This window comes from Rhinopithecus bieti, unplaced genomic scaffold, assembly GCF_001698545.2.
Source record: "Rhinopithecus bieti isolate Rb0 unplaced genomic scaffold, ASM169854v2 scaffold_7398, whole genome shotgun sequence".
In the NCBI taxonomy this organism is placed as follows: Eukaryota; Metazoa; Chordata; class Mammalia; order Primates; family Cercopithecidae; genus Rhinopithecus; species Rhinopithecus bieti.
Window position 1 is genome coordinate 3,043,839 of NW_016805783.1, and position 24,520 is coordinate 3,068,358.

Here is a 24,520-nt window from a genome sequence, read left to right on the forward strand (position 1 = left end):
AAAAAAAAAAAAAAAACAAGACAAAACAAAAGCCCCAAAACAGATGGCCAGGCCAGACTACAAATATATTCAATAAGAATTTCCAGATGTAGCTTTTGTTGTTTGCTTAAAATTTAAAAAAAATTTTTTTTTTATTTTTCCATAGGTTGTTGGGGTACAGGTGGTATTTAGTTATATGAGTAAGTTCTTTAGTGGTGATTTGTGAGATTTTGGTGCACCCATCACCCGGGCAGTATACACTGCACCCTATTTGTAGCCTTTTATCCCTTGCTCCCCGACTCTTCCCCTGAAGTCCTCAAAGTTCACTGTATCATTCTTACACCTTTGCATCCTCATAGCTTAGCTCCCACATATCAGTGAGAACATATTGATTTTCCATTCCTGAGTTACTTCACTTAGAATAATAGTTTCCAATCTCTTCCAGGTCACTGCAAATGCTGTTAATTCATTCCTTTTTATGGCTGAGTGTATTCCATGTGTGTGTGTGTATATATATATACACACCACAGTTTCTTTATCCACTCATTGATTGATGAGTATTTGGGTTGGTTCCACTATTTTGTGTTGTTTGCTTTTTGCAAAACTAGCGAGTTGACAGCCCAAACTGAAAAGCATGAGCCCAAATGTGGCCAGACTGAGGCATGCTGAGAGAGTTGTAGATTTTCAAAGTGATTGTCTTCTGTGCTCAAACATTGTTCCATTTCCTTGCAGGCAAACCTTATAAAATTAACGTGTGCTCATCTCCTCTAACAGAGAAGAAAAAATGAATTGTATGCAATTAAAGACAGTCAAGAATAAATTATGTTTAGCTTGAGGGCATGGTCGTATATTTTTATTGAAAATATGGTCCATATGTTCCTTCCAGAGTCATGTTCCTTATACACAGCTCTAGTCATTATACTATTCCCCTAAGAAATCTCCCATGGCTCCCCATTGCCCCCTGAATTACAGTGTGTTCCTTAGCATGGCATCCACATCCTCCATGACCCCACCTAACCTACTCTTACAGCATCTTTGTGCTATGACTCTCCCTCTAGGGTCCTGCATGTCTGCCAGTCCACATCAGTGTGCTTACAACTTAAACATCAGTGTGCTTACAACTTATTTGTGTCTTTATGTATGTCCCTCAACTGAAATACCTTTCTCTCTCTCTTTTTTCCCTCATTCCTTAATTTCTGTCTGCTAACTTATACCTGTTCTTTAGGGGTTAAGCCAAATAGCCCGTTTTTTCACAAAGCCATCACTTGAGTGAGAATTATTCCTTTTCCGCACTCTGCTTGTACTTTGTCTTCACTTCCTGAGTTACAGCTTGGTGTTTTATGTACATATTTTAAGTACTTTGCTAGGCCATATGTTAGCCATCCTTATATCCCTAAGGTGGCCAGCACAGTGCCTGACACATAATTGGCAGGTACACAGCAAAATAACTTGTGGAATTGAATTGAAAGGTAGTTCTTGTATTTTGGAAGTTCATTTCAAACAAAATTATGAAGGCTTTCCCTGGAAGTATGACTTGGGAGAAGATGAAATTCTTTTCAATTTCTCTATTTTGTATTCAAAAGAAGGCTGTGTCTAAATAGACAAATGTGACATATAGACTACTGTGGGTGACTTGGGAAACTGACTGAGCTGCTAAGGTTGGCAAAGAAAGAGGCAGCAGGGGAGACACAATGTTTGTTGTAACTACAGATCAGTTGATACCTAGATATTCAAGTTTGCAGAGAGGACAAACCAGTGGTGGTGAAATTCTAAGAAAATATGTTCCTATCACTAGGATCCTTGGTTACTTGATGAGTGAAATTAGGCAGAATTGAGCTGCCAAAATGGGAGTTAGCAAAAAGAAGCAAGGTATGGGATCTCAAAGAATAGACTCCAAACCAGCTTATGGTCCTCACTGATAAATGGGCTGAACACACACACAGAAACACACACACATGCAGAGATGTGTAAGTCAGAGCTTGTTTGAAGGAGTAGATGAGGAAATAGGAGAAAAAACAAGAGATTGTTGTGTCACAAAGCCCAAGAAGAAAATGTGTTATAAGAATAATTAGTGGGCAACTGTGTCTAATGCAATACAGATTGTGTAAATTGAGACTAGGGAAAAGACCATCAGATTTGACAACATGGCAATCTTTGGTGACTTTAGCAAGGCCACTTTGAGCACAGTGTTAGAAACAAAATCTGGACTGGGGGGATCAAAGAGTGAATGGAGCTAGGCATTCTCACTAGGAAAGCATGCCACAGATTCATACGAAATTCATTAAAATCCCAAATAATTCAGAACCTTACTTCCTTTTGTACAAAGAAGCTAAAAAACTTTAATTTATGATCATATGGAGTACAATATCCTCTAAATTTCTAACCTTATAAAAGCTATGTAATCTTAATTTTTAAGTGCACTACAGAGTGCAAAATGAAAAAAATATAGAGAGGTGGAAAAGCAACATAAAAGTTTGAACCCTGAGAAATAGTGGAGGGCCAACAAATGCTTTCTTTATGAAATTACTTTCTAAACCCTAGTGAACTTAGGTGTTGTTATTTTTGATAACCTCATAGGATGAGGGAAACTGGACATAAAGTTTAGATCCCACCCCAAATGGAAAGGCTAACAGAAGAGCTCTTGTTGTGTAACACACCACCCCAATACTTAGTAACCTAAATAAACAATATGCTATTACATTCTATGGGTTCACTAGGCTCAGCTGGTAAGTTCTCACTTGGGGAGTATCATGGGATTACAACCAGTGGAGGCTGAGGCAAGAGTCATCTGAAGACTTGGCTGTCTACTCAGGAGGGCTCATTTACAGTTGAGCAGTTGTTGGTGGCTGTTGGTTGGGAGCTCAGCAGGGGCTGCCAACCTAATCATCTTTACATTACTTATCCAGATAGCTTGATCTTCTTGCAGAATGATTGTTGAATTTCAAGAAGAAACATCTCAAGAGTTACTTTGAAGAGGCCCAGGCAGAAACCACAAGTCTTGATATGACCTAGTCATGGAAGTCCCAGAATGTCACTTCTGCTCTATCCCATTGACTAAACATACCATTAAGCCCAGCCCACATTCAAGAGGAGGGAAATCAGATTCTACTTCTTGATGTGATAACTGGCATGCACTTACAGGTAGGGGAGGAATCAATGGTAGCCGTTTTTGGACAAGATCTTCTATACCCCCTAAGTAAAGCTAGAATACTATAGACTTCACTCTTAGTTTAAGGGCATATGAGAAACAAACCTATTATACAGAAGAAAGCAACAATGCACCTTGCCTGTCTGGACCCCTTTGTTAGGTAAGCGGAGAAAAATACCTGTCTTGAACATTTTGAATCACAATCTGATTATTGGAAAAGCTATGGCCAGAATTTATAATTCCTATGTGATATTAAAAAATCAAATGGTGAATTTAATTGAATGTAGCCCCAGGATTTTAATGCATCCCAAAACCTGGCAGAAATAAATGCAAAACCTCTCTGGAGGAAAGTCAAGATAAACCTTAAGAATTCCACTGATAGAGTTCCAAAGAACAGGGACTCATAGTTTAAAATGGCAAAATATACCAAGTCAGCATGCGTGAGAGACAGCAAAAATGATATACAGCAGGATCAGGTTGACAAAGACTTTAAGATGAAATTATTAGACATGATCATAAAGTAAGCATATTTCAACAAATAAAGATGAGACATGAAGAAATTAACAAGTACAAGAAACGATGAATTACAACTATGCCATTTGGAAAAAATTTATTTCTAGAAATGAAAAGTAAAATTATTGAAATTTAAAATGCAAAACATGGGTTTAGCATTGGATTAGACACAGCTAAATCTAACTCAGGTTAATGGAAAAGAAATCTATACCTCCACATGTCACAGAAATCTTTTAGAACACAAATGACAAAGAGAAAATCTTAAGACCAATCAGAACAAGAAGCATCTCATCTATGAGGCAGTGTCGCACTAAAGTTTAGTGTAGTAGATAAGAGGATAAGGGAGTTTAGTGTTAGGTGTGGTTGGTGAGAATTTGAGCTGTGGAACTGTACTGACTGGGTTTCCATTCTATTATTTACAAGTACATCTTGGCAAATTGCTTCACTGCTATATAACTCAGTTTCCTCATATGCAAAATTTCAATTTCTTTTATTAATGAAAAAGGCACATATATTTTTGGTAAAGTGTCTAGCATTAATAAATGCTAGCTACTATTATGGAAGTAATGGTACTTGAATAGCTGACATCTTATCAGCAACAACAAAAAGTGGAAGATGGTTAATGTAGCTATCAACCCCAATCCTACATTTACACATATATTTATGCAAATATTTGTTCATTGTTTCTTCTTGCATTTCAGACTGTTAATCTATTAACATTTTCTTTTGCCAAAATACAACCTTTGTTATTTTCTTTTGTGAGGATTTATTTGTGTTTAATTCCTTAAATTTTATTTATATAAAGACCACAGTGAAAGTCACTTGAAACCCGCCAGGTTTCAACAGGCTAAATGTCTGGCCATCTCAAATGTTTCCAAAACATTCCAAATGTTTCTAAATGTCTGGCCATCTCAAATGTAGATCTGTAGGATTTTACATGCATTGCTGGTAGAAGTATGAATTGGTGAAACCAATTTGAGAAAGACCTAGAAATGTGGATTGTGAACACATTCCTAACTGTATAGTATGGAAAAGGTTTTACATGTGTGCATTGAGAGACATGTGTGAAAATATTCATGGCAGCATTGTTCCTAATAGCAAAAAGGGAAAATAACCTAAGTCATCACCAACAGATATATGTATAATTAAACTGGTACCATCACACAGGCTCCAGTATCATGATGAAATCTCAAAAAGATGAAGTTGAATAGAAATAGTTATATTATTCCATTTACGGAAAGTGCAAAGCAGGCAAAGCTGAATAATACTTTGCTTGCAAATACACTTTTGTAGCAAAATTATAAATAAAAACAAAAGAATAACATAAAATTCAGAATAATACCTATCTCTAAGATCAAGAACACATAAATGATTGTGGCATGTGAGACAACGTAACAAGCACAAGAAGCCATGTTTGCTCATTTCTGCTTGCCAGCAGAATTTCACAAAGCCCCTGACTCTGTGATGACATGCAGCTCCCCAGAGGGATGTTTTGAAGACAAAACAGGATAGAGCACATTCCCCCCTTGCATGTTTCTTGCCTGAGTCACTATATTCCTTAAGGAATAAATGACCCTAATCCTTGCCTTTTCCTACACATAAGATAACATCTGACAGGGATAGGAATTATGACTGTAATCTATAACTAGATGTACTCTTACACTCAAACCTTGATGGGATTCTGCTTTAATGTAACATCTGGGCAAGTTTGATGTGATTTTGCATGCACTAAACCTCCACAACCCATACGTAAACTGTGAGCTAAAAATACTGTTCTGGACCTGGCGCGGCGGCTCAAGCCTGTAATCCCAGCACTTTGGGAGCCGAGACGGGCGGACTCACGAGGCCAGGAGAATGCGACGAACCACCCTGGCTAATACGTGAAAACCTGCCGTTTTACCTAAAAAAATACACAAAACTAGCGGCGCGGGGGGCGGGCGGGGCGGTTGTCCCAGCTACTGCCGAGGCTGGAGGCAGGGAGAATGGCGGAACCCCGGAGGCGAGCTTCGCAGTGAGTGAGATCGGGGCACTGCACTCGGGGCGAGCAGAGCGAACTCCGTCTCAAAAAAAAACAAAAAAAAAAAAAAAAAAAAAAAAAAAAAAGAAAAAGGATAAAAACACTGTTCTGGAGCACTCTGTCAAAACTTTTCTGAAAGACTTCTCCCAGGCTCTAATTCTCAGGCTATAGTTCTCAGCAAGATCTCTGAATGAAACAAAGTTTAATTCCTTAAATGCTTGATTTTTTTTTTAAGTCAATAATCATGGCAACCATGAAAGAACTCAGAGAGTAGACTTTCCAGGGTCCATTGAAAGGACCTGGCACCTCAGTACCAGCATGAACACTCTGAGCCCCTCCAGCTCCTCCATGGTTGCAAATAACTGAGTGAGCCTCTCCTAAGTGTCAGAACTTTGATTTGATTGGTGGTTCTAAGTTTTATTCAGCAAGTTGCTTTTACCCCTTGAGGAAGGGGCAAATTCTTCCTTGAGACTTTTTATTTCTCAGGAAGGGGAATTATTCCAGTTAAAACACACTAGGAATAAATGGATATGTGAGGCTGTCTGATAGGCTAGGTTAAGCCAGTGTTTTCCCTTTCAATTTGATTCTATAAACAAGGCTCAGCAGGGAAGAAACTACTAAAAAATCTATGAAGGTTTGAACCGAGTTAACTCCAAAGACAAGGAACACTTGCTCCTTCTAGCTGGGTTCTGATTTGGCATCTCTGGGTGACTGGAGATCTCATGGAATGTCAGAGTACAGTCTTCATGACATGCAGTGGTCCCATAGGAAATTCTTCATCACAAGTAATTAAAAATTGACTCATTCAGGGACACAGACATAAGAGTCTGTCACCCAGTGCTCCTAGCCCCCACAATTGCTTTAGGCAACCAGAAGAAACAACCAAGATATATAAGACGAGTAACAGCATTGGCAATGCTTGAAGCACCACACTTGACTCATTACACTTATCACTAGTGTTTCTGCTTTGCTGAGCTCTCACAATGGGAGATAAATCATCCCAAACTGAAAGAACAGGGAAACTAAGCGCCCAAGATCCAGCAGACTTCATGTTTAATACATACAGAGCCTATATTTTCAAGCATCTCCCTAGATTGGAGACTTTACTAAAGGGAATTTAACATTGAGACTTTTACACACAAAGGTATAGTATAGTAGGTTTTCTGGGACTCCAGTTAGCTCCATATTAGGGCCCATTCTTATGCACATTTTAAATGGATGGGCAAATTACATCAAGAAAAATTCAGAACTCAAATGTTAATTATCTCTGCAACTACAGAGTTAACGTGTAAAGCCTTCTAAATTCTCTGTTTTTCCTGCCTACTTTGAATTTGCTGACTTTTCTACTGATGTTGAGATAAAACACACTGTTTACAGTATTATTAATTCAAAGTTACTTGTAGATTTTGTTTTTCTTATACAATTCAGCCATGTGAACGTTGAAAATTTAACCATAAACTCATTTGAAACTGAAAAAAAAAGGTGCCAAGAGGTTTTAAAAATCAAACTACCATGAAAATTGTTTTACCCAAAATTTTGTCCACTACCCTCATCAGATTACCCATTGGGGCACATAAAGTTTAGCCATATGAAAAGATCCCAAATGTAATTTGGACCCAGCCATCTTTTATAATCCAGTGAGTTTGTATTACTACCTCATGGCTCAAATTCTAAAATGAAAACAATGATCTTTATTTGTGTGTGTGTATGTTTAGATGTGTTTATGTATGCATACATGTACTATGTTACAGGTTGTTGTCTAAATGGTATCAAATTGATTTGTAAACAAATGAGCTAATAAATTAGCCCAAATATTTTCAAAGTTCATTGATTTAAGTAAAACTTTAATAAATAAGTTCATTTTAAAATTATTGAGAAAAGTAAAATAGAAATGTCTTCAAAATTGTTAGCATACTTTTTTGCCTGGGTTTCCTGATGAGACAATTTTATATTTGTTCTTCTATAGATTTTAAAGTGCCATGGTTTGGCAAGAAGTTTATAAACCAGCCAAAACCAGAATGATATTCATTTGTGTAATTTTTTTTATAATTAAAAAACTAGTATAATGTTGGTTTTGTGGAACCAAAAAAGAGTACGAATAGCTGAAGCAACCCTAAGCAAAAGGACAAAGCTGAAGGCATCACATTACCTGACCTCAAATTGTAAGCAAAACAGCATGGTACTGGTATAAAAATAGGCACATAGATCAATGGAACAGAAAAGAGAACCCAGAAATAAAGCCACATATTTGCAGCCAATGGATCTTTAACAAAGCCAGCAAGAACATACATTGGGAAAAGGATGCCCTTTTCAATAAATGGTGCTGGGATAATTGGATTGTCATATACAGAAGAATGAAATTGGATTCGTATCTCTCATCTTATACAAAAATAAACTCAAGATGGAGTAAAAACTTAAACATAAAACCCCAAATTATACAAATACCAGAAAAAAAAACTAGGGAAAACTCTTCTGAACATTCGTCTAGGCAAAAAATTTATGACTAAGACCTCAAAAGCACAGGCAACAAAAACAAAAATAGACAAATGAGACTTAAACTAAAAGCTTCAGTACAGTAAAAGAAATAATAAACAGAGTGAACAGACAACCTGTAGAATGGGAGAAAATGTTTGTAAGCTATGCATCCAACAGGGGACTAGTATCCAAACTATACAATAATTCAACTCAACAACAACAACAAAAGATCAAATAATTTACTAAAAAGTAGTCAAAGATCATGAATAGACATTTTTCCAAAGAAGATGTAGAAATGGCCAACTATATGAATAAGTGCTCAACATCACTAATCATCATCAAATGCAAATTAAAACCACAATTAGGTCAGGTGTGGTGGCTGATACCTGTAATCCCAGCACTTTGGGAGGCCAATGGAAAAAGATTGCTTGAGCACAGGAGTTCAAGACCAGCTTGGGCAACACAGCAATACCTCATTGCCACAAAAAAGAAAAATAGAAATTTGAGCTTCCTTCATTGCTACCTGCCCCTTAAAAAAAAAAAGCACGCACAGCAAAGATATCATCTTATCCCAGCCAGAATTGCTATTATTAAAAAAGCAAAAAATAACAAATGTTGGCAAGGATGTGGAAAAAAGAAAACTCTTATACACTGTTGGTGGGAATTTAAATTAGAACAATGTCTACGGAAAACAGTATGAAGGTTCTGCAAAGAACTAAAATAGAATTATCATTCAATCTAACAATCCCACTACTAGGTATCTACCAAAAGGAAAATAAATCAGTATATAAAAAAGATATCCACATTCATATGTTTATGACAGTGCTATTTACAATAGCAAAAATATGGAATCAACCCGTGTCTACCAATGGATGATTGGATAAAGAAGATGTGGTATATGTATACAATGGAATACTATTCAGTCATAAAAAGAATGAAACCATGTCTTTTGCAGCAACATGGATGGAACTAGATATCACTATCTTAAGTGAAACAAGGTAGACACAGGAAGTCAAATACTGCTTGTTCTCAGTCATAAGTGGGTGCTAAAAATGGACAGAAGAGAGTAGAGATAGACAATGGAGACTCAGAAGGGTGAGAGGGTGGAGTGGGATGGATGATTAGAAATTACTTAATAAGTACAATGCATGTTATTTGGGTGATGGATAACCTAAAAGCTCTAACTTGACCACTATGCAATCTATGTATGCAACAAAATTGCACATGTACCCCATATAGTTATATAAATTAATAATAATAATAATATTGGTTTAGTGAAAACAGCCAAATCTTCTGAGTTACCAGGAAAATGCCCATATATTTCACTTTAAGGTTCTTACTTAGGTAAACACCTGATGTTCACAGACTATAAAATGATTAACAGGGGAATATCTTGTAATGATGACTAGCTTTGTCTAATATTTCAGTTTTTATAAGTAATCTAGGTAAACTCTTGAAAACTAAGTAAATTAAATAAATGTAAATGAGATAAATGCTTGTAATGACCTTTTCATGTAGTTTAAAATCTTAATGTTATGCTAAATTAAATAGTAGATACTCATTAAATGTTTGGGTCATTTCCAATTAAGAAAAACTTATAAAGAAAGGTATTTCTAAAAAATTATAAAATGTTTCTCATCTATAAAATACTGACATTAGGTTACTAAGAATAAAATTATAATATATATAATTCTATACGTAAAATGTACCCCAAAATATAATATGTCTTTAAGAACAAAGGTTATAAGGCATAAAATGTGCACTTTATTAAGAAAATAGTAATTTTGTCTAATTTGCAGATTATTTATGAAGCAATATAAAAAGGAAGCAGTCACTAGGGGAGAGATATGGGAAGAAAGTTACGGATATGAAGATGTAATTTTGGTAAGGAAGGTAAAAAATAAGAGAATAATTTTGTACGAGAAAGGATCTTGTATGGTAAATTTTTGTTCTAAAACAAAATGACTGGTTATTTAAGAAAGAGAAAGGATTAGACAAAGCAGAAAGTCCAAGCATGTTATAATGGTCTGTGTAAGTCATAATAAAGTTTGTGACAAGAGAATTTATAAAAGGAATTTTGTATGTGATTAAGTTGGCTCTAATTTAAAAAATAACAGTTTTCTAAAGATTGAGCTTTAATATTAAAATACATTAATACAAAACTAACAGTTTTGACCTCATATGTTAGAACAAGGTTTTCTTAAAGTATTGATTTGCTCTTTGTAAAATTACATGAGGTTTTGATTTTTAATCCTGAAATTTGTTTCTTTTTGAAACTTCTCAAACTTGTATCTCAGAAGTTTTAACTTTTATTGTACCTCACTGCACATGATTTGCAGGTCATATATAATTGCCTCCTATTTTGTACCCCTTGAGAAGGTATGTCTTTTTGCTTGGCTGGAATAACCCTCTCTTTTAACTTTTTCATCAACTCCTGTAACATTTTTTTCTCCCATTCTACCTCTGCTGCTGTGGCCTGATGCTAAAATGTTTATCTTGAAGGTCTAGAAAAACAAGATTTTCCTCCAGTATAACTTGATTTTGGGCTTTTGACTTTTTTTGATATGTCTAAATTGTTCCATACAACAAGGGAACTTCCCATGCAGTTACTAAGAGCATGTATTCCCTTGCTCAAGGTACTAGTTTGCTTGTTTACATTCTTCTAAAATATAGTGGTTACTCATTACCCTGGACACACTCTTCCTGTGTCTGATTAAATTCAAGTACTCTTTTCATCAGATTTGACTTTCAGGTTTTCTAAATGGGCTTCCCATAAGAAGAAGCAATCACACTGCAGGAGGTTTTTCTTTACCTTTTGGGAACTGGCCTAAAACAAAGATTTTATATTCTATCAAGATAATTCCTACATTGTTTTATTAGGTTTTGGTTACATAAGGAAACACAGCTTTAAAAGGATTAAGGTTTTTACATCCATGAAACTTTATGTATGACTTTTGAAGCCTTTTGATTATTACTCTGGTTAAAAGAATAACTTATTTTACAATGGCTCGTGATTCTATTTTGATTAAATGTTTTAAATCTTTTGACCTCTGAGTCAGGTTCCCCAGGATGAAAATCATAAATTAAATCTTTTTTGGATGAAATGATTAGAATTATTTGGTAAATTGTATGAGAGGCATTATCAAATGATGATACTAGATTTTCTTTCAATTATATTTATAAGTGTGTTATAGATATAAATGTTCCAGCAATTATATAAATTCATAAAAGTCTGTTTTCAGTCATAAGTTTGGTTATCATGTTAAATCTTTTCTAAAGTTATATTTGTGTGAATATGTTATTAATGTGATAAGCTCTAGTCCAAAATTGGTTTTTTTGTGTGAAAAAAAGACTTTAATAAAGATGGGTACAAAAAGAGAAAATAGTACAATTTAAAAAAATTCAAATGTATGTTCCAGTTTTGTTAATTGGTTATCATATTTTTTTCTGTCTGTACCTCACTTTAATGCTATTAAGTATACACTGCTATGCATAATCTGTAGTGTCCTTGTAATAGTTCTTTTGAGGTGTTGTGTTAGGCATAGGAAAAGGCAATGCCAGAAAAAAACAAGGATCATACTAATTAGAAAAATACATGCAACCCAAAGTGTTTTCCCATAAATAGGCAAGTATGCATGTTGGGCCTGATGTTCATTTCTTACAAATGCAACTGAAAGATTAGTGACCTTCTCAGGAAAGAGGTTTTCTAGCTATGTGGGACAACTGATGTTGGTCCTGTAAATGTAACTAGACAGTTGATTTATGAACAAAAGCAGAAATTTGTGGGATTGTGGGATCATGTAGCAAATGTAAGAAGCCATGTTTGCTCATTTCTGCTTGCTAGCATAATTTCACAAAGCCCATGGCCCTGTGACAACATGCAGGTCTCTGGATGGATGCTTTGAAGACAGAACAGCTTACAGCACACAACCTCCCATGTCTCCTGCCTGAGTCACTACATTCCTTAAAAGATAAAAGACCCTAGTCCTTGCCTTTTCCTACATGTAAGATAATGTCTAACAAGGTGATATGGTTTGGCTGTGTCCCCACCAAAATCTCATCTTGAATTGAAACTCCCACAATTCCCACATGTTGTGGGAGGAATCTGGTGGAAAGTAATTGAATCATGGGTCGGGTCTCTCCAGTGCTGTTCTTGTGATAGTGAATAGGTCTCAGGAGATCTGATGGTTTTAAAAATGGAAGTTTCCTTGCACAAGCTCTCTTCTCTTGTCTGCTGCCATGTGAGGTGTGCCTTTCACCTTTCACCATGATTGTGAGGCCTCCCCAGTCATCTGGAACTGTAAGTCCCATAAACCTTTTTCTTTTGTAAATTGGCCAGGCTTGGGTATGTCTTTATTTGCAGCATGAAAATGGACTGGCCAGGCATGGTGGCTCACGCCTGTAGTCCCAGCACTTTGGAAGCCCAAGCCGAGTAGATCATCTAAGGTCAGGAGTTTAAGACCAGCCTGGCCAATGTGGTGAAACCCTGTCTCTACTAAAAGTATAAAAACTATCCGGGCATAGTGGCAGGCACCTGTAATCCCAGCTACTCAGGAGGCTGAGGCAGGAGAATCACTTGAACCTGGGAGGTGGATGTTGCAGTGAGTCGTGATGATGCCAGATGCACTCCAGCCTGGGTGACAACAGTGAAACTCCGTCTCAAAAAATAAAAAAATAAATAAAAGAAAATGGACTAATACACAGGGTTAACGATTATGACTCTGTAATCTATAACCAGGTGCTCTTACACATAAACATTCATGTGATTCTGCTTTGATATAACTTCTGAGCAAGTTTGATGTGATCTTCTGCATACTAAATCTCCATAGTCCATGTATGAACTGTGAGCTGAAACACTGTGCTGGAGCAGTCAGACAGAATCTCTCTGAAAAACTTCTCCAGGGTCATAGGCCCAGAATAAATAGAAACTTCTCACCCAGGTATCATACTTAATATTAAGAACATTAGTTTACATCAATTTATATCAAACTTTAAGCACCTGACCCATTAAGCTAATGGGGAAATTCAGTCTTGGTTGTTACAATGGCTCTCCAATTTGAGAGTAATATGATGGTTTGTTTTTCCCTAACTTGAAGGTTATACAAAGATCCTGAGGCCATACATGAGCCAGTTCATTAGGGAGACTCCTCTGATAGGCAACCACTGGTACACACTGGTCCACTGACCTAAGCTGCAGGTTCTTCCTGCTGTCACCCCACACTTGGGATGTAGGGGTCTTCAGGGGTTGGGGATGGAGGTTCTTGGGCTTAGAATTTAGCCTCCTCAGCACATCACGCAGTTACCCCTTCTGAGGCTTTTCATACTCCTCAGATAAATTAGCATCTGTGTCCAAGCTATTTATTTAATCTCTCTGTGGATTCTTATGCCATTGCTATACTTTAAGGAAACTTATTAGAGCTTTAAAATACATATTAACATTCTAACAAGTCTTTTTCTCATTATATTTCTCTTGGTGGCTTTTATTAGCCCCAAGCAGCTGCCTTCATCTGCTTGGGGATGAGATGTCTTCAGAGTAAGGATCTTCTTCCATCAATACGTCCCTAGAGTTACCCCTGTGCCCACTCCCCACTCTCATTTTCCCCGATTGGGTCTCTATTTTCAAATTCTTTTCCAAACAGAAAAATAAATTATCTATAGAAAGCCATGTCCTCTCCTAACCCATCTTTGGCCAGTTTGACATAATCTCTACTTCAAAATAAACTGAAAGTCAGCTTAATCAAATCCAAAATAAAGAATTTAACACAGTTACAAAACATAATGGCATTTGCTTCTTAGGTCCCCATTGAGAAAGCACAGTTTCAGTCTCATAATTCCACCAAAGTTTACACGACAAAAATCCTTTCTCCCAGTTGAACAATGTATGTATTTGCTTGAGGAAATACCCACTCTCTTAAACAAAAAGAGCTGTGTCCAAAATCCCAGGACACTTTTGGCTTTTGCTATGGTAAATAAAGACTTCCATTTTGTTTCCTCTCCAAGGACATATCTCAACAAATAGGAGGCTTCACTCTGGCTGGAAAAAAGAAAAGTAAGTCATTACATCTCTATCTGTCTCTCTCACACACACACCTTAGACACTAATAATTCACAACCCTTCCCTTATTGCTCATCCTAAGGACCTTGTTTGCTCTGTTACTCCCAGGTTTATTTGGGCCATTTTGCCCTTGGAAAATTGTTAAGGTTTCTCATTGATAATTGAACATCCCTATGACTTCACAATCGAAATTCAAAATTTAACTTTTGCCCTTCTTCCTAGAGCCCACATTTACCCCCACCCTCCAAAGCTGCCCGGCTGCCTGCTCAGGTATAGGCCACAACCGGCATGGATGCCTGGCTGGTTGGCAGCTCTATTTCCACCTCATTTGCAGTACATATGTGGCCACTGCAAGCCCCATTTCACCCCTTTCCCAGCTGAGATTTCAGTGGGTTTCACCTCAACTACTTTAGGTGTGTACTGTCATCATCCTCATTCAGAGTAATCCATTATTCATTAGTTTGTTTTAGAAACAAATAAGGAAGTAGCCTCAGGCTGCTTGCAGTCAGCTTATTTCCATGAGGGGATTCACCCATGTGGCAGAGCCAACATCTGGGGAGGAAGGCCCACAGATGCCCTGGTTGAACAGGGCCTGAAGTCCAACTTCCCTTAGTATATTTCAGTTATATGAGATAATCAAATCCCTTTATTATGTAAGCCACTTGGGGTTGGGTTTTCTGTTACTTGCAACTGAAAATATCCCAAGTAACATATCAGATCTCCTCTAATCCCAGAAAGTGACTTTCCTCACCCCAAGAGAGGACTTGTCTCCCATGGCAGGACTAGATGGGTTTCTCCCAAGAATCCAAATCCAACTCTAGTCCTTTCCTGCTTTCCTTTTTTCTGCCAATGTTCAGTTTCCATTTCTGATGGCCTTTCCTGGCTTTTTTGTTTTTAAAAAACAACTCAGAATTAGTTTGAATTTTAAAATTTAATTTTAATTTTTATTTTACTTCAGAAATACATATTCACAAGTTAGGCAATTACACAGTTTTCAAAATGAGAAGTCCCCACCCTATCCTCCCACCCCCAACTTCTCCACAGAGGTACTCCCTGCCCATTCTTTCTTCTGCTTCTACCTGTATTTACCTCCTATTGCTAAATAATATGGTTGTACAGCTATTCATCATTTTCCAGCTTTAGTTATTATGCATTTTCTGTGATGGAATATGGCAACTTAGGTTTCTTATGCCTCTCCCACACATGTGCACATCTTGTCCCTTCATTTCCTGAAAAACAGGTTATATCACAGTATTTCACTCCAGCAGCGCCCCCTTATCTGTGGAAGTTGCATTCCAAGACCCCCAATAGATTCCTAAAATCACGAATAGTACCAAACCCGATTGCTGTCAATTGGAACACATTTCTGTTCATGTCTTCCACCCATAAATGTAATACCTTTTCATCTTAACTAAGCATTTATTACACACCGTGGGGTGTAATAAATAATTTTTGCAACTTGAGGTACAACAGCAAAACTAGCACAAATTTCTTTTGCCTTCTTCACAGTTTTACAGATGGATTTGTTCTTATTGTAGATCTTAGCAACTTCAGCATGTTTTTTTTTTTTTTCCTTATTAAGTCAAGAACTTTCACCTTTTCTGTTAGAGGAAGCACTTTGCAGCTTCTCTTTGGTGTATCTTATTTGCCAGCATCACTACTCTTATGCTTTGGGGACGTTATTAAGTAAAATAAGAGTGACTTTGACACAAGCACTGCCATACCACAACAGTTGGTCTGATCAACTGGATGATGACTAAGTGACTCATGGGTGGGTAGCATATACATTGTGGATCCACTGGAGAAATCTCACACCATCCCACTTTGCCATGCCCAGAACATGGGTGGAGTGGGATAGTGTGAGATTTCAACATGCTATTCAAAACAGTACATGTTTTAAAACTTAAGAATTATTTCTGGAATTTTCCATTTAATATTTTCAGACTGGCTGGCTGTAACTGAACTGCAGAAAGCAAAACCACAGATAATGGGGAACTACTATATTCACATTATCCTCTATGTAAATATTATTCACAGCTGAGCCATGTAGTGTACTATGGTTATATTTCCTCTCTAATACAAAAGTTTCTTTTCCTCTAGCATTTAAAAACTGTATTATGTTTTCAGTTGCTTATTTTTCTATGTATTTGTCACTAGTTTATCTCAATCTCTGCAAGAGAAATCTAAATCCCTCTCAATGTGCATGAATCAATTAATTTCTTTTTTTTCTGGGAGATATCTCTCCTAGAGTCCTTTAAGAGTCCTGCTCCAACATGAATGAGTTGCTTTCTAAGCCTGCTACACACCAACATCCTGGGAATTCCCTTCACTTTCACCTGTGTTGGATTCCTTATTTCCTACTTACTGTGTTTTTCTCTATCTTGGTTTAATCTCTTATTTTGGAGGACCTGTTATACTCAAAAGGTCTCTATCTACTCTCACATTTATTTGTTGGTGCCTTTCGTGTTAGGGCCTTTCCCTCTAATGTATTGTGTTCATTGACTGTTGTTCATAACTAAGAATGAGGCTCTGACAGGTTGACCAAATGCTGTGAGTGGAAGGGATTCATTGCATTGTGGGCTTCATTGTCAGATGAGTAATAGGGCAGATACCCAGTTTTTGTGTTGAAGGATCCCCAACTGTTTGTGTCTGTCAGCCATTTTTTCAGATAATGCAGTTTCCCCATAGGAGGATCCTCCAGGGTCCTGTCTTGATAGAGTTTGAGTCCATCATCATTCTGGTAGCTAAATAAGGAAAGGGTACTGGGATTTGTGCTTAGTATGAAGACTGACTTAGTCCCTCCCTACCTTCAGAATGCCATATCACCTCTACCCTTTACTGTACTATGAGTCAACAAGTCTAAAGAGAAACCCTTGGTTTTCTTGTGAGAGTGAGGAGGGGGAGGAAACTGGTAGGAGAGGAGAGCTTTTATTCAGACTTTCAACCAATCTTCCTGGAAGTTTACAAGGATAGCAGTGGGGAGAGCACCCAGCCTACACTTCTGCACAGAGATTTTTAAAATTCTTACTAGCTGTGTAAACTTAAAAAAGCTACTTATCGCCAGTTCTCTTTTGCTCCAATCCTTCTCCCCTCTTTTCTCTCATTGTCCTTACTTGGGACTTGAAGTTGCTTTGTTATAGGACAGCCTTCCTCTTCTTTCCCTGAATCTTAGGATGTGCTTCTTGTCTGCTCTGGGGCTTCCAGTAGCATCGTTAGTTGGCTATATCTCAGGGGATTGAAGAGGGCAGGGGAGCTGGGGAAGCTGGGGAAGTTGTGGCTGTTTTGAAGAATTTAGAAAGCCTGATGGGCCAGATATCTGGTTCAATATCTGGAGAAAAGTAGGATCCAATGTGCTTTGCATTTTTTCCCAGTCTGATATTTCAGCCCACAGGACTCTAGTAGGGATTTTTCCTCCTGTATCCCTCATTAAGACTCAACAACTGAAAATACACTGAATAAAATTTTTGAAGTCGTTCTTATTAACAAAAGTCATGGTCAACTAAATATTAAGAATCAACATTTGTTGGGGATGATGTAAATACAAAGTCATTTGGAGACTATGCATGAATGAAGATGGACACAATGATACAAGAACAGGTGTCATCTAAGAACTCCTTATACTTTTGTTTCCTTTCTCAATCACACACTAACAGGGAAACCATGCTTTGTCTTTGCCTTCTAATGGATGGCCTTTTCGGAGTGCAGACCTTAGTCTGTCTTAAAAATTCTCCCCAGCAAAGTAATAGAGCAGAGGTTGAGCACGTATTGCGCTGCCGCCAAGGCCAGTGTGATCACCACAGTTTATGCAGCCTGTCTTCACATATACCCACTTTCCATGTTACCAAGTGGAGGGTCCTCAGTGATGTGATAGGGCAGAAACCAGAGAAGATTAAGTGATGATGATGGTGGTCGTGCCTTTCCTGTGAGAACCCGCAGCCCCGCATTCTGGGACCTCCACTTTTAACAGGGCGCCCGAATGATCAGCAGGTACAGAATGCTGAGTGTGAAACGGCCAGGAAGCCCACACCAGGATATAGTTCATTGGTCTGCGGCTTGTAATTTTGTAGAGATTCAGCTCTCAAGATGATTGACCTGCCCTTCTGCTCAGAGCCATTTGTTGAGGAGAATTACTGAGGAGCCAGGTAAGGATCCTTGTCCACAATAGGATCCAGCACTCCTGACTGGCTGGTGCATGCGAAGCCGAATGGGTGAACAGTTGCCAGGAACGGCACACCACTGCAGCACGGTCAGGAAATAAATACTGCCTGTACATGTTGATATACAAGGAATAGACATAATCCTGCAGGGTCGGTCTCAAATATCCAATTGGAGCCTCTAAGGTAATAGTCAGCCCTGAAGGGAAGGTGCTTGATGAACAGGGATCTTGAAAATTTAGCATGAAAACGTTCACAGATGTGGACTTCTTATAAGGCTGCAGGAAAACATATATGGACAAGCCATTTCCCAAGACTCCCCAGACAAATATTATCAGATATACAACTGGGAAAAATTCTCTCTTGAAGTTTTCAATTGTGCAGTTCCTGCTGTTGTTGTTATTGCTGAAGGTGCCATTTGGTTCCATTTCTGATACGGAGATGGATGCATGCAAGGACATAAATTTTCTCTCCATGCTGGGTTAAAAAGAAACAGACACAAAAAGTTACTTTGTGAATTTCCCTTTTTCCTTCTTGCTTACCGATTACATCTCTCTAGGTTTTAATGAAACAGGGAGCAATACTATCTTTTCTTTGAAAGTTGAGTTTTAAAATGCTGGTTAAGTCTTTAATATACGCTGCATTACATTTCATAATAAATTTAAATTTCCTGATTTTTGAATGTAGAATAGCCATTAATTTGTTTGGTCGAAGTTGACACTTCAAACTTAGGGAACTTGTGACCTAGTGCCCATGTTGACATGAATACCTCCCTGTGATATTGCAGCCTAAAACTACTGAATAGCAGATTTCTCATCAGAAACTGTGGAGGACAGAAGGAAATGGCACATTTCTCAAATGCTGAAAGAAAAGACCTGCCAACCTAGCATTCTACTTCCAGCAAAAATATCCTTCAACTACAAAGAGAAAATCAAGACTTTTTCAGACAGAAAACTGAGACTTTGTTGCCAGCAGACCTATCTTAAAAGAATGACCAGGCTGGGCACGGTAGCTCACGTCTGTAATTCCAGCACTTTGGGAGGCTAAGGCTGGTGGATCACTTGAGGTCAGGAGTTCAAGACTGGTCTGGTCAACATGGTGAAACTCCATCTCTACTAAAAACACAAAAATTAGCTGGGCCTAGTGGCAGGCGCCTGTAATCCCAGCTACCTGGGAGGCTGAGGCAGGAGAATCGCTTGAATCTGGGAGGCAGAAGTTGCAATGAGCTGAGATCATGCCATTGCACTCCAGCTTGGGCAACAAGAGTGAAATTCCATCTAAAAACAACAACAACAACAGCAACAAATAATGACTAAAGGAAGTTATCTAAGCAGAAAGGAATTCATAAAAGAAGGAACTTTAGAATATTAGAAAATAACAAAGAACATGGTAAGCCAAAATATGTGTAAATACAATAGGCTGTCCTTCTCTTTTAGAGTCTAAGTTACATTTAATGTTTTGAAATAAAAACGTTAATGCTGCCTGATGTGGTTTTAAATGGATGTAGAGGAATTATTAAGATAATTATATTATAAATGAGGGAAGGTAAAGAGACGTAAGAGGAAATAAGTTTTCTATACTTCACTTGAATTGGTAGAATGATGATGCTAATAGACTATCATAAGATATATATATACATATCTTTTTATATGTATATCTTCATATATATATATAGAGAGGGAAAATACCTAGAGCATCCACTAAAATGATATACAAAGGGATACACTCAAAAACATTACAGATAAATAAAATGGAATTCTAAAAGCATTCAGATAACCAACAACAAGGCAGGAAAAGAAAAGAGACAATAAAACAGAAAACAAAAAATAAAATGGCAGACATCCTAATTTATCAATAATTACATTTAATATAAGTAGTCTAAATATACCAATTAAAAGACAGAGGAATGGAATATATTTTTTAAATGACCCAATTATGTACTGCCTACAACAAATACTTCCAATAGCAATATTGGCTGGTTGAAAGTAAAAGGATGGAAAAATGCTTGCTATTCAAATCAAAGGAAATAAGGGATGGCTCTTTTAGTATCAAATAAAATGGACTTCAAAGCAAAGGACATTGCCAGAGACAGTGAGGGACACTATATAATAATAACAGGGTTTAACCACTAAGAAGACATACCAATTCTAAATGGGTATGCACCGAACAACAGAGTGGCAAAACTGAAGCAAAACTGATAAAACTGAAAGGAGAGATATTTGGTGACTTCAAGGACCTCTCTCAGCAATTGATGAAGCAAATAGACAAAACTCAACAAAGGTATAGAAAACTAAAACGCCATCAATGAACAGGATCAAATTGACATGTATAAAACACTTCACCCAACAAGAGCAAAATACTTAAGCTTTTAAGTGTTCACAAAATGTATACCAAGATAAACCACATCCTGGGACATAAAACAAGCCTCGATAGATTTCAAATAATTGAAATAATATAGAATGTGTTTTCTAATCACAAGGGAATCAAACTAGAAATCAGCAGCAGAAAGATAACAGGAAACCCTCAAAACACTTGAAAACTAAACAACATACTTCTAAACAATCCATGGGTCAAAGAGGAAGTCTCAAGGGAAACAAAAAATATATTGAACTGAATAAAAGTGAAAATATAAATTTGTGAGGTCTAGCAAATGCAGTATTAGGACAAAACTGTGTAACACTAAATGCATACATTACAAAAAGGAAAAGTCACGAAATAAGAATATAAGCTCCATCCTCAAGAAAATAAAAAGCAAGCAAAAGGAAGGAAATAGTAAAGAGCAGAAATCAAGAAATTGAAAACAGAAAAAAATAGGGAAAAAATGAAATGAAAAACTGGTTATTTGAAAACAATCAATACAATTGATTACAGGTGCATGCCACCATGTCCAGCTATTTTTTCTTTTTTGTAGAGATGCTGTCTCTCCATGTTGCACAGGCTGGTCTTGAACTCCTGAGCTCAAATGATCCTACCACCTTGGCCTTCAAAGTGTGAGATTACAGGCGTGAGCCACCATGCCTGGCCAGGTAACTTTCTTAGAGTAGCAGAACAGATGAAGACAATAATGAACTAAAAATTGCATATATTAAATAAAATATTACATCTCCTGATACAATTGACAAATCTTTAGCAAGAGGTACAAAAAAATAGAACAGACATAAATTTCCATTGTCAGGAATAAAAGAGGAGATAACACTATAGATAGATACCTGAGGCATCAAAAGAATAATGAGAAAAACTTTGAATAACCCTACAAACATAAATTTCACAACTTAGAGGAACTAGACTAATTCCTCATAAAATGAAAAATAACTCACTCAACATTAAATAGATAATTTGAATATCCCCATAACTATTAAGGAAATTAAATTCTTAATTGAAAAACTCTCAGAAAATAAACCTCCGGATCCAGATGGCTTCACTGGAGAATTCTACCAACTATTTAAATAAGAATTAACATCAATTCCATGCAGTGTCTTCCAGAAAATAGAAGAGAAAGGTGTTTCTCAATTTATTTTATTGAAGCTAAGTATTACCCTGATACCAAAATGAGGCAAAGATAATACAGAACAAAAGACTATGGATGAATATCCCCTGTGAATATAGGTGCAAAATATCCTTAGCAAAATATCATCAAATACAATTTAGCAATATATGAAAAGAATTATACACCATGACCAAGTAATCATATCAATTAATATTTTTAAAAGTGCATAACAAAATTCAATATCCATTCACAATCAAAACTCTCAGAAATACAGGAGTCAAGAGGAACTTCCTCAACCTGATAAAGAGCATATACAAAAAACCTGTAGATAACATACTTCATAGTAAAAGACTGAGTGTCTCCCCCATAAGATCTGGAGCAATGCAAGGATGTCCATTCTCACTGATCTTATTCAACATAGTGCTATAAGTTCTAACCAGCGAAATGAGGCAAAAACACAAAAAGGAAATAAAATATCATTTAGATTAGAAAGGAATAAATAAAATACTTTCTATTTGTAGATGACATAATTACATAGAAAATCCCAAGAGACCTACAAACATACACATACATGCACACACAGAAAGAAAACAAAAATCTCATAGAGCTAATAAGTGAATTTTGCAAAGTGGCAGAATACAAAATAAACATAGAAAATTGATTATATTTTATATACTAGTAACACACATATGAGCACACTGAAGTTAACAATGCAATACTATTTATATTCATTCAAAATTAAAATGCAAGACAGATGTAAATCTCACAAGACATGTATAGAACTTGCATGCTGAAAACTACAAATTACTGGTGAAAGAAATTAAAGTTGTAAAGAAACATGCCATGTCATAGATTAGAAGGCAATGGAATAAAGATATCAATTCTCCCCAGATTTATACACAAAATTATGCAATTCCCAGTAAAATCTTTGTAAGTTTTTTTTTTGTAGATATATATAGGATTATTCTAAATCTTAAATGAAAAGGCAGAGGAACTAGAATAGCTAAAACATTTTGAAAAAGAAAATTGAAGTGGGAAGAATCAATCCATCTAATTTCAAGCCTTATTTTATAGCTAAAGTAATTAAGATTGTATGGTATTGGCTGAAGGACAAACACATAGATCAACAGAAAAGAATACAAACCCAGAAACAAACCCACATAACTATGCTCAACTAATTGTTTACAAAAGTACAAAAACAATACAGTGGAGGAAAGACAGGCTTTTCAGAGGCACTGGAGCAATTGGAGAGCCATAGGCAAAAAAACAAATCTTGAACCAAATCTCACACCTTATACAAAAATTAACTAAAATGCAGCATGGACTTCATGTAGAATGTAAATTTTTAAAAATTATTATTATACTTTAAGTTCTAGGGTACATGTGCACAACGTGCAGGTTTGTTACATATTTATACATGTGCCATGTTTGTGTGTGCACCCACTAACTCATCATTTACATTAGGTATATCTCCTAATGCTATCCCTCCCCTCTCCCCCCACCCCATGACAGGCCCTGATGTGTGATGTTCCCCATCCTGTGTCCAAGTGTTCTCATTGTTCAATTCCCACCTATGAGTGAGAACATGTGGTGTTTGGTTTTCTGTTCTTGCAATAGTTTGCTGAGAATGATGGTTTCCAGCTTCATCCATGTCCCTACAAAGGACATTAACTCGTCCTTTTTGATGGCTGCATAGTATTCCATGGTGTATATGTGCCACATTGTCTTAATCTGGTCTGTCATTGATGGACATTTGGGTTGGTTCCAAGTCTTTGCTATTGTGAATAGTGTCGCAATAAACATACGTGTGCGTGTGTCTTATAGTAGCATGATTTATAATCCTTTGGGTATACACCCAATAATGGGATGGCTGGGTCAAATGGTATTTCTAGTTCTAGATCCTTGAGGAATCGCCACACTGTCTTCCACAATGGTTAAACTAGTTTACAGTCCCACCAACAGTGTAAAAGCGTTCCTATTTCTCCACATCCTCTCCAGCACCGGTTGTTTCCTGACTTTTTAATGATTGCCATTCTAACTAGTGTGAAATGGTACCTCATTGTGGTTTTGATTTGCCACCTTGCAGTTCAATCTCAGACTGTTGTGCTAGCAGTGAGTGAGGCTCCGTGGGCATGGGACCCTCTGAGCCAGGCGGGTCAGAGGGATATAATCTCCTGGTGTGCCATTTGCTAAGGCCATTGGAAAAGCACAGTATTAGGGTGGGAGTGTCCCGATTTTCCAGGNGAAATGGACCCTCATTGTGGTTTTGATTTGCCACCTTGCAGTTCAATCTCAGACTGTTGTGCTAGCAGTGAGTGAGGCTCCGTGGGCATGGGACCCTCTGAGCCAGGCGGGTCAGAGGGATATAATCTCCTGGTGTGCCATTTGCTAAGGCCATTGGAAAAGCACAGTATTAGGGTGGGAGTGTCCCGATTTTCCAGGTACCATCTGTCACGGCCTCCCTTTGCTAGAAAAGAGAATTAACCGACCCCTTGTGCTTCCCAGGTGAGGCGATGCCCCGCCCTGCTCCGTGGGCTGCACCCACTGTCTGACAAGCCCCAGTGAGATGAACCTGATACCTCAGTTGGAAATGCAGAAATCCCCCATCTTCTTCATTGCTCACACTGGGAGCTGCAGACTGGAGCTGTTCCTATTCAGCCATCTTAGAACCTAGTTTTCCCTAGAATGTAAA

At 37.3% G+C, this 24,520-nt stretch overlaps 1 protein-coding gene across 1 annotated transcript in view; it reads right to left on the minus strand.

Annotated features, from left to right (window-relative positions):
- Nucleotides 1–17,700: 17,700 nt before the first annotated feature.
- Nucleotides 17,701–24,520, minus strand: part of CYSLTR2 (cysteinyl leukotriene receptor 2) — a 47,711-nt gene continuing 40,891 nt past the window's right edge. The window contains 11 exon segments of the mRNA XM_017873727.1: nt 17,701–17,865; nt 17,867–17,946; nt 17,949–17,987; nt 17,990–18,079; nt 18,082–18,157; nt 18,160–18,214; nt 18,216–18,383; nt 18,385–18,425; nt 18,427–18,503; nt 18,506–18,577; nt 18,580–18,818. Of these exon segments, the coding sequence (XP_017729216.1) occupies nt 17,803–17,865; nt 17,867–17,946; nt 17,949–17,987; nt 17,990–18,079; nt 18,082–18,157; nt 18,160–18,214; nt 18,216–18,383; nt 18,385–18,425; nt 18,427–18,503; nt 18,506–18,577; nt 18,580–18,818 (1,000 nt within the window). The 3' untranslated portion in view covers nt 17,701–17,802.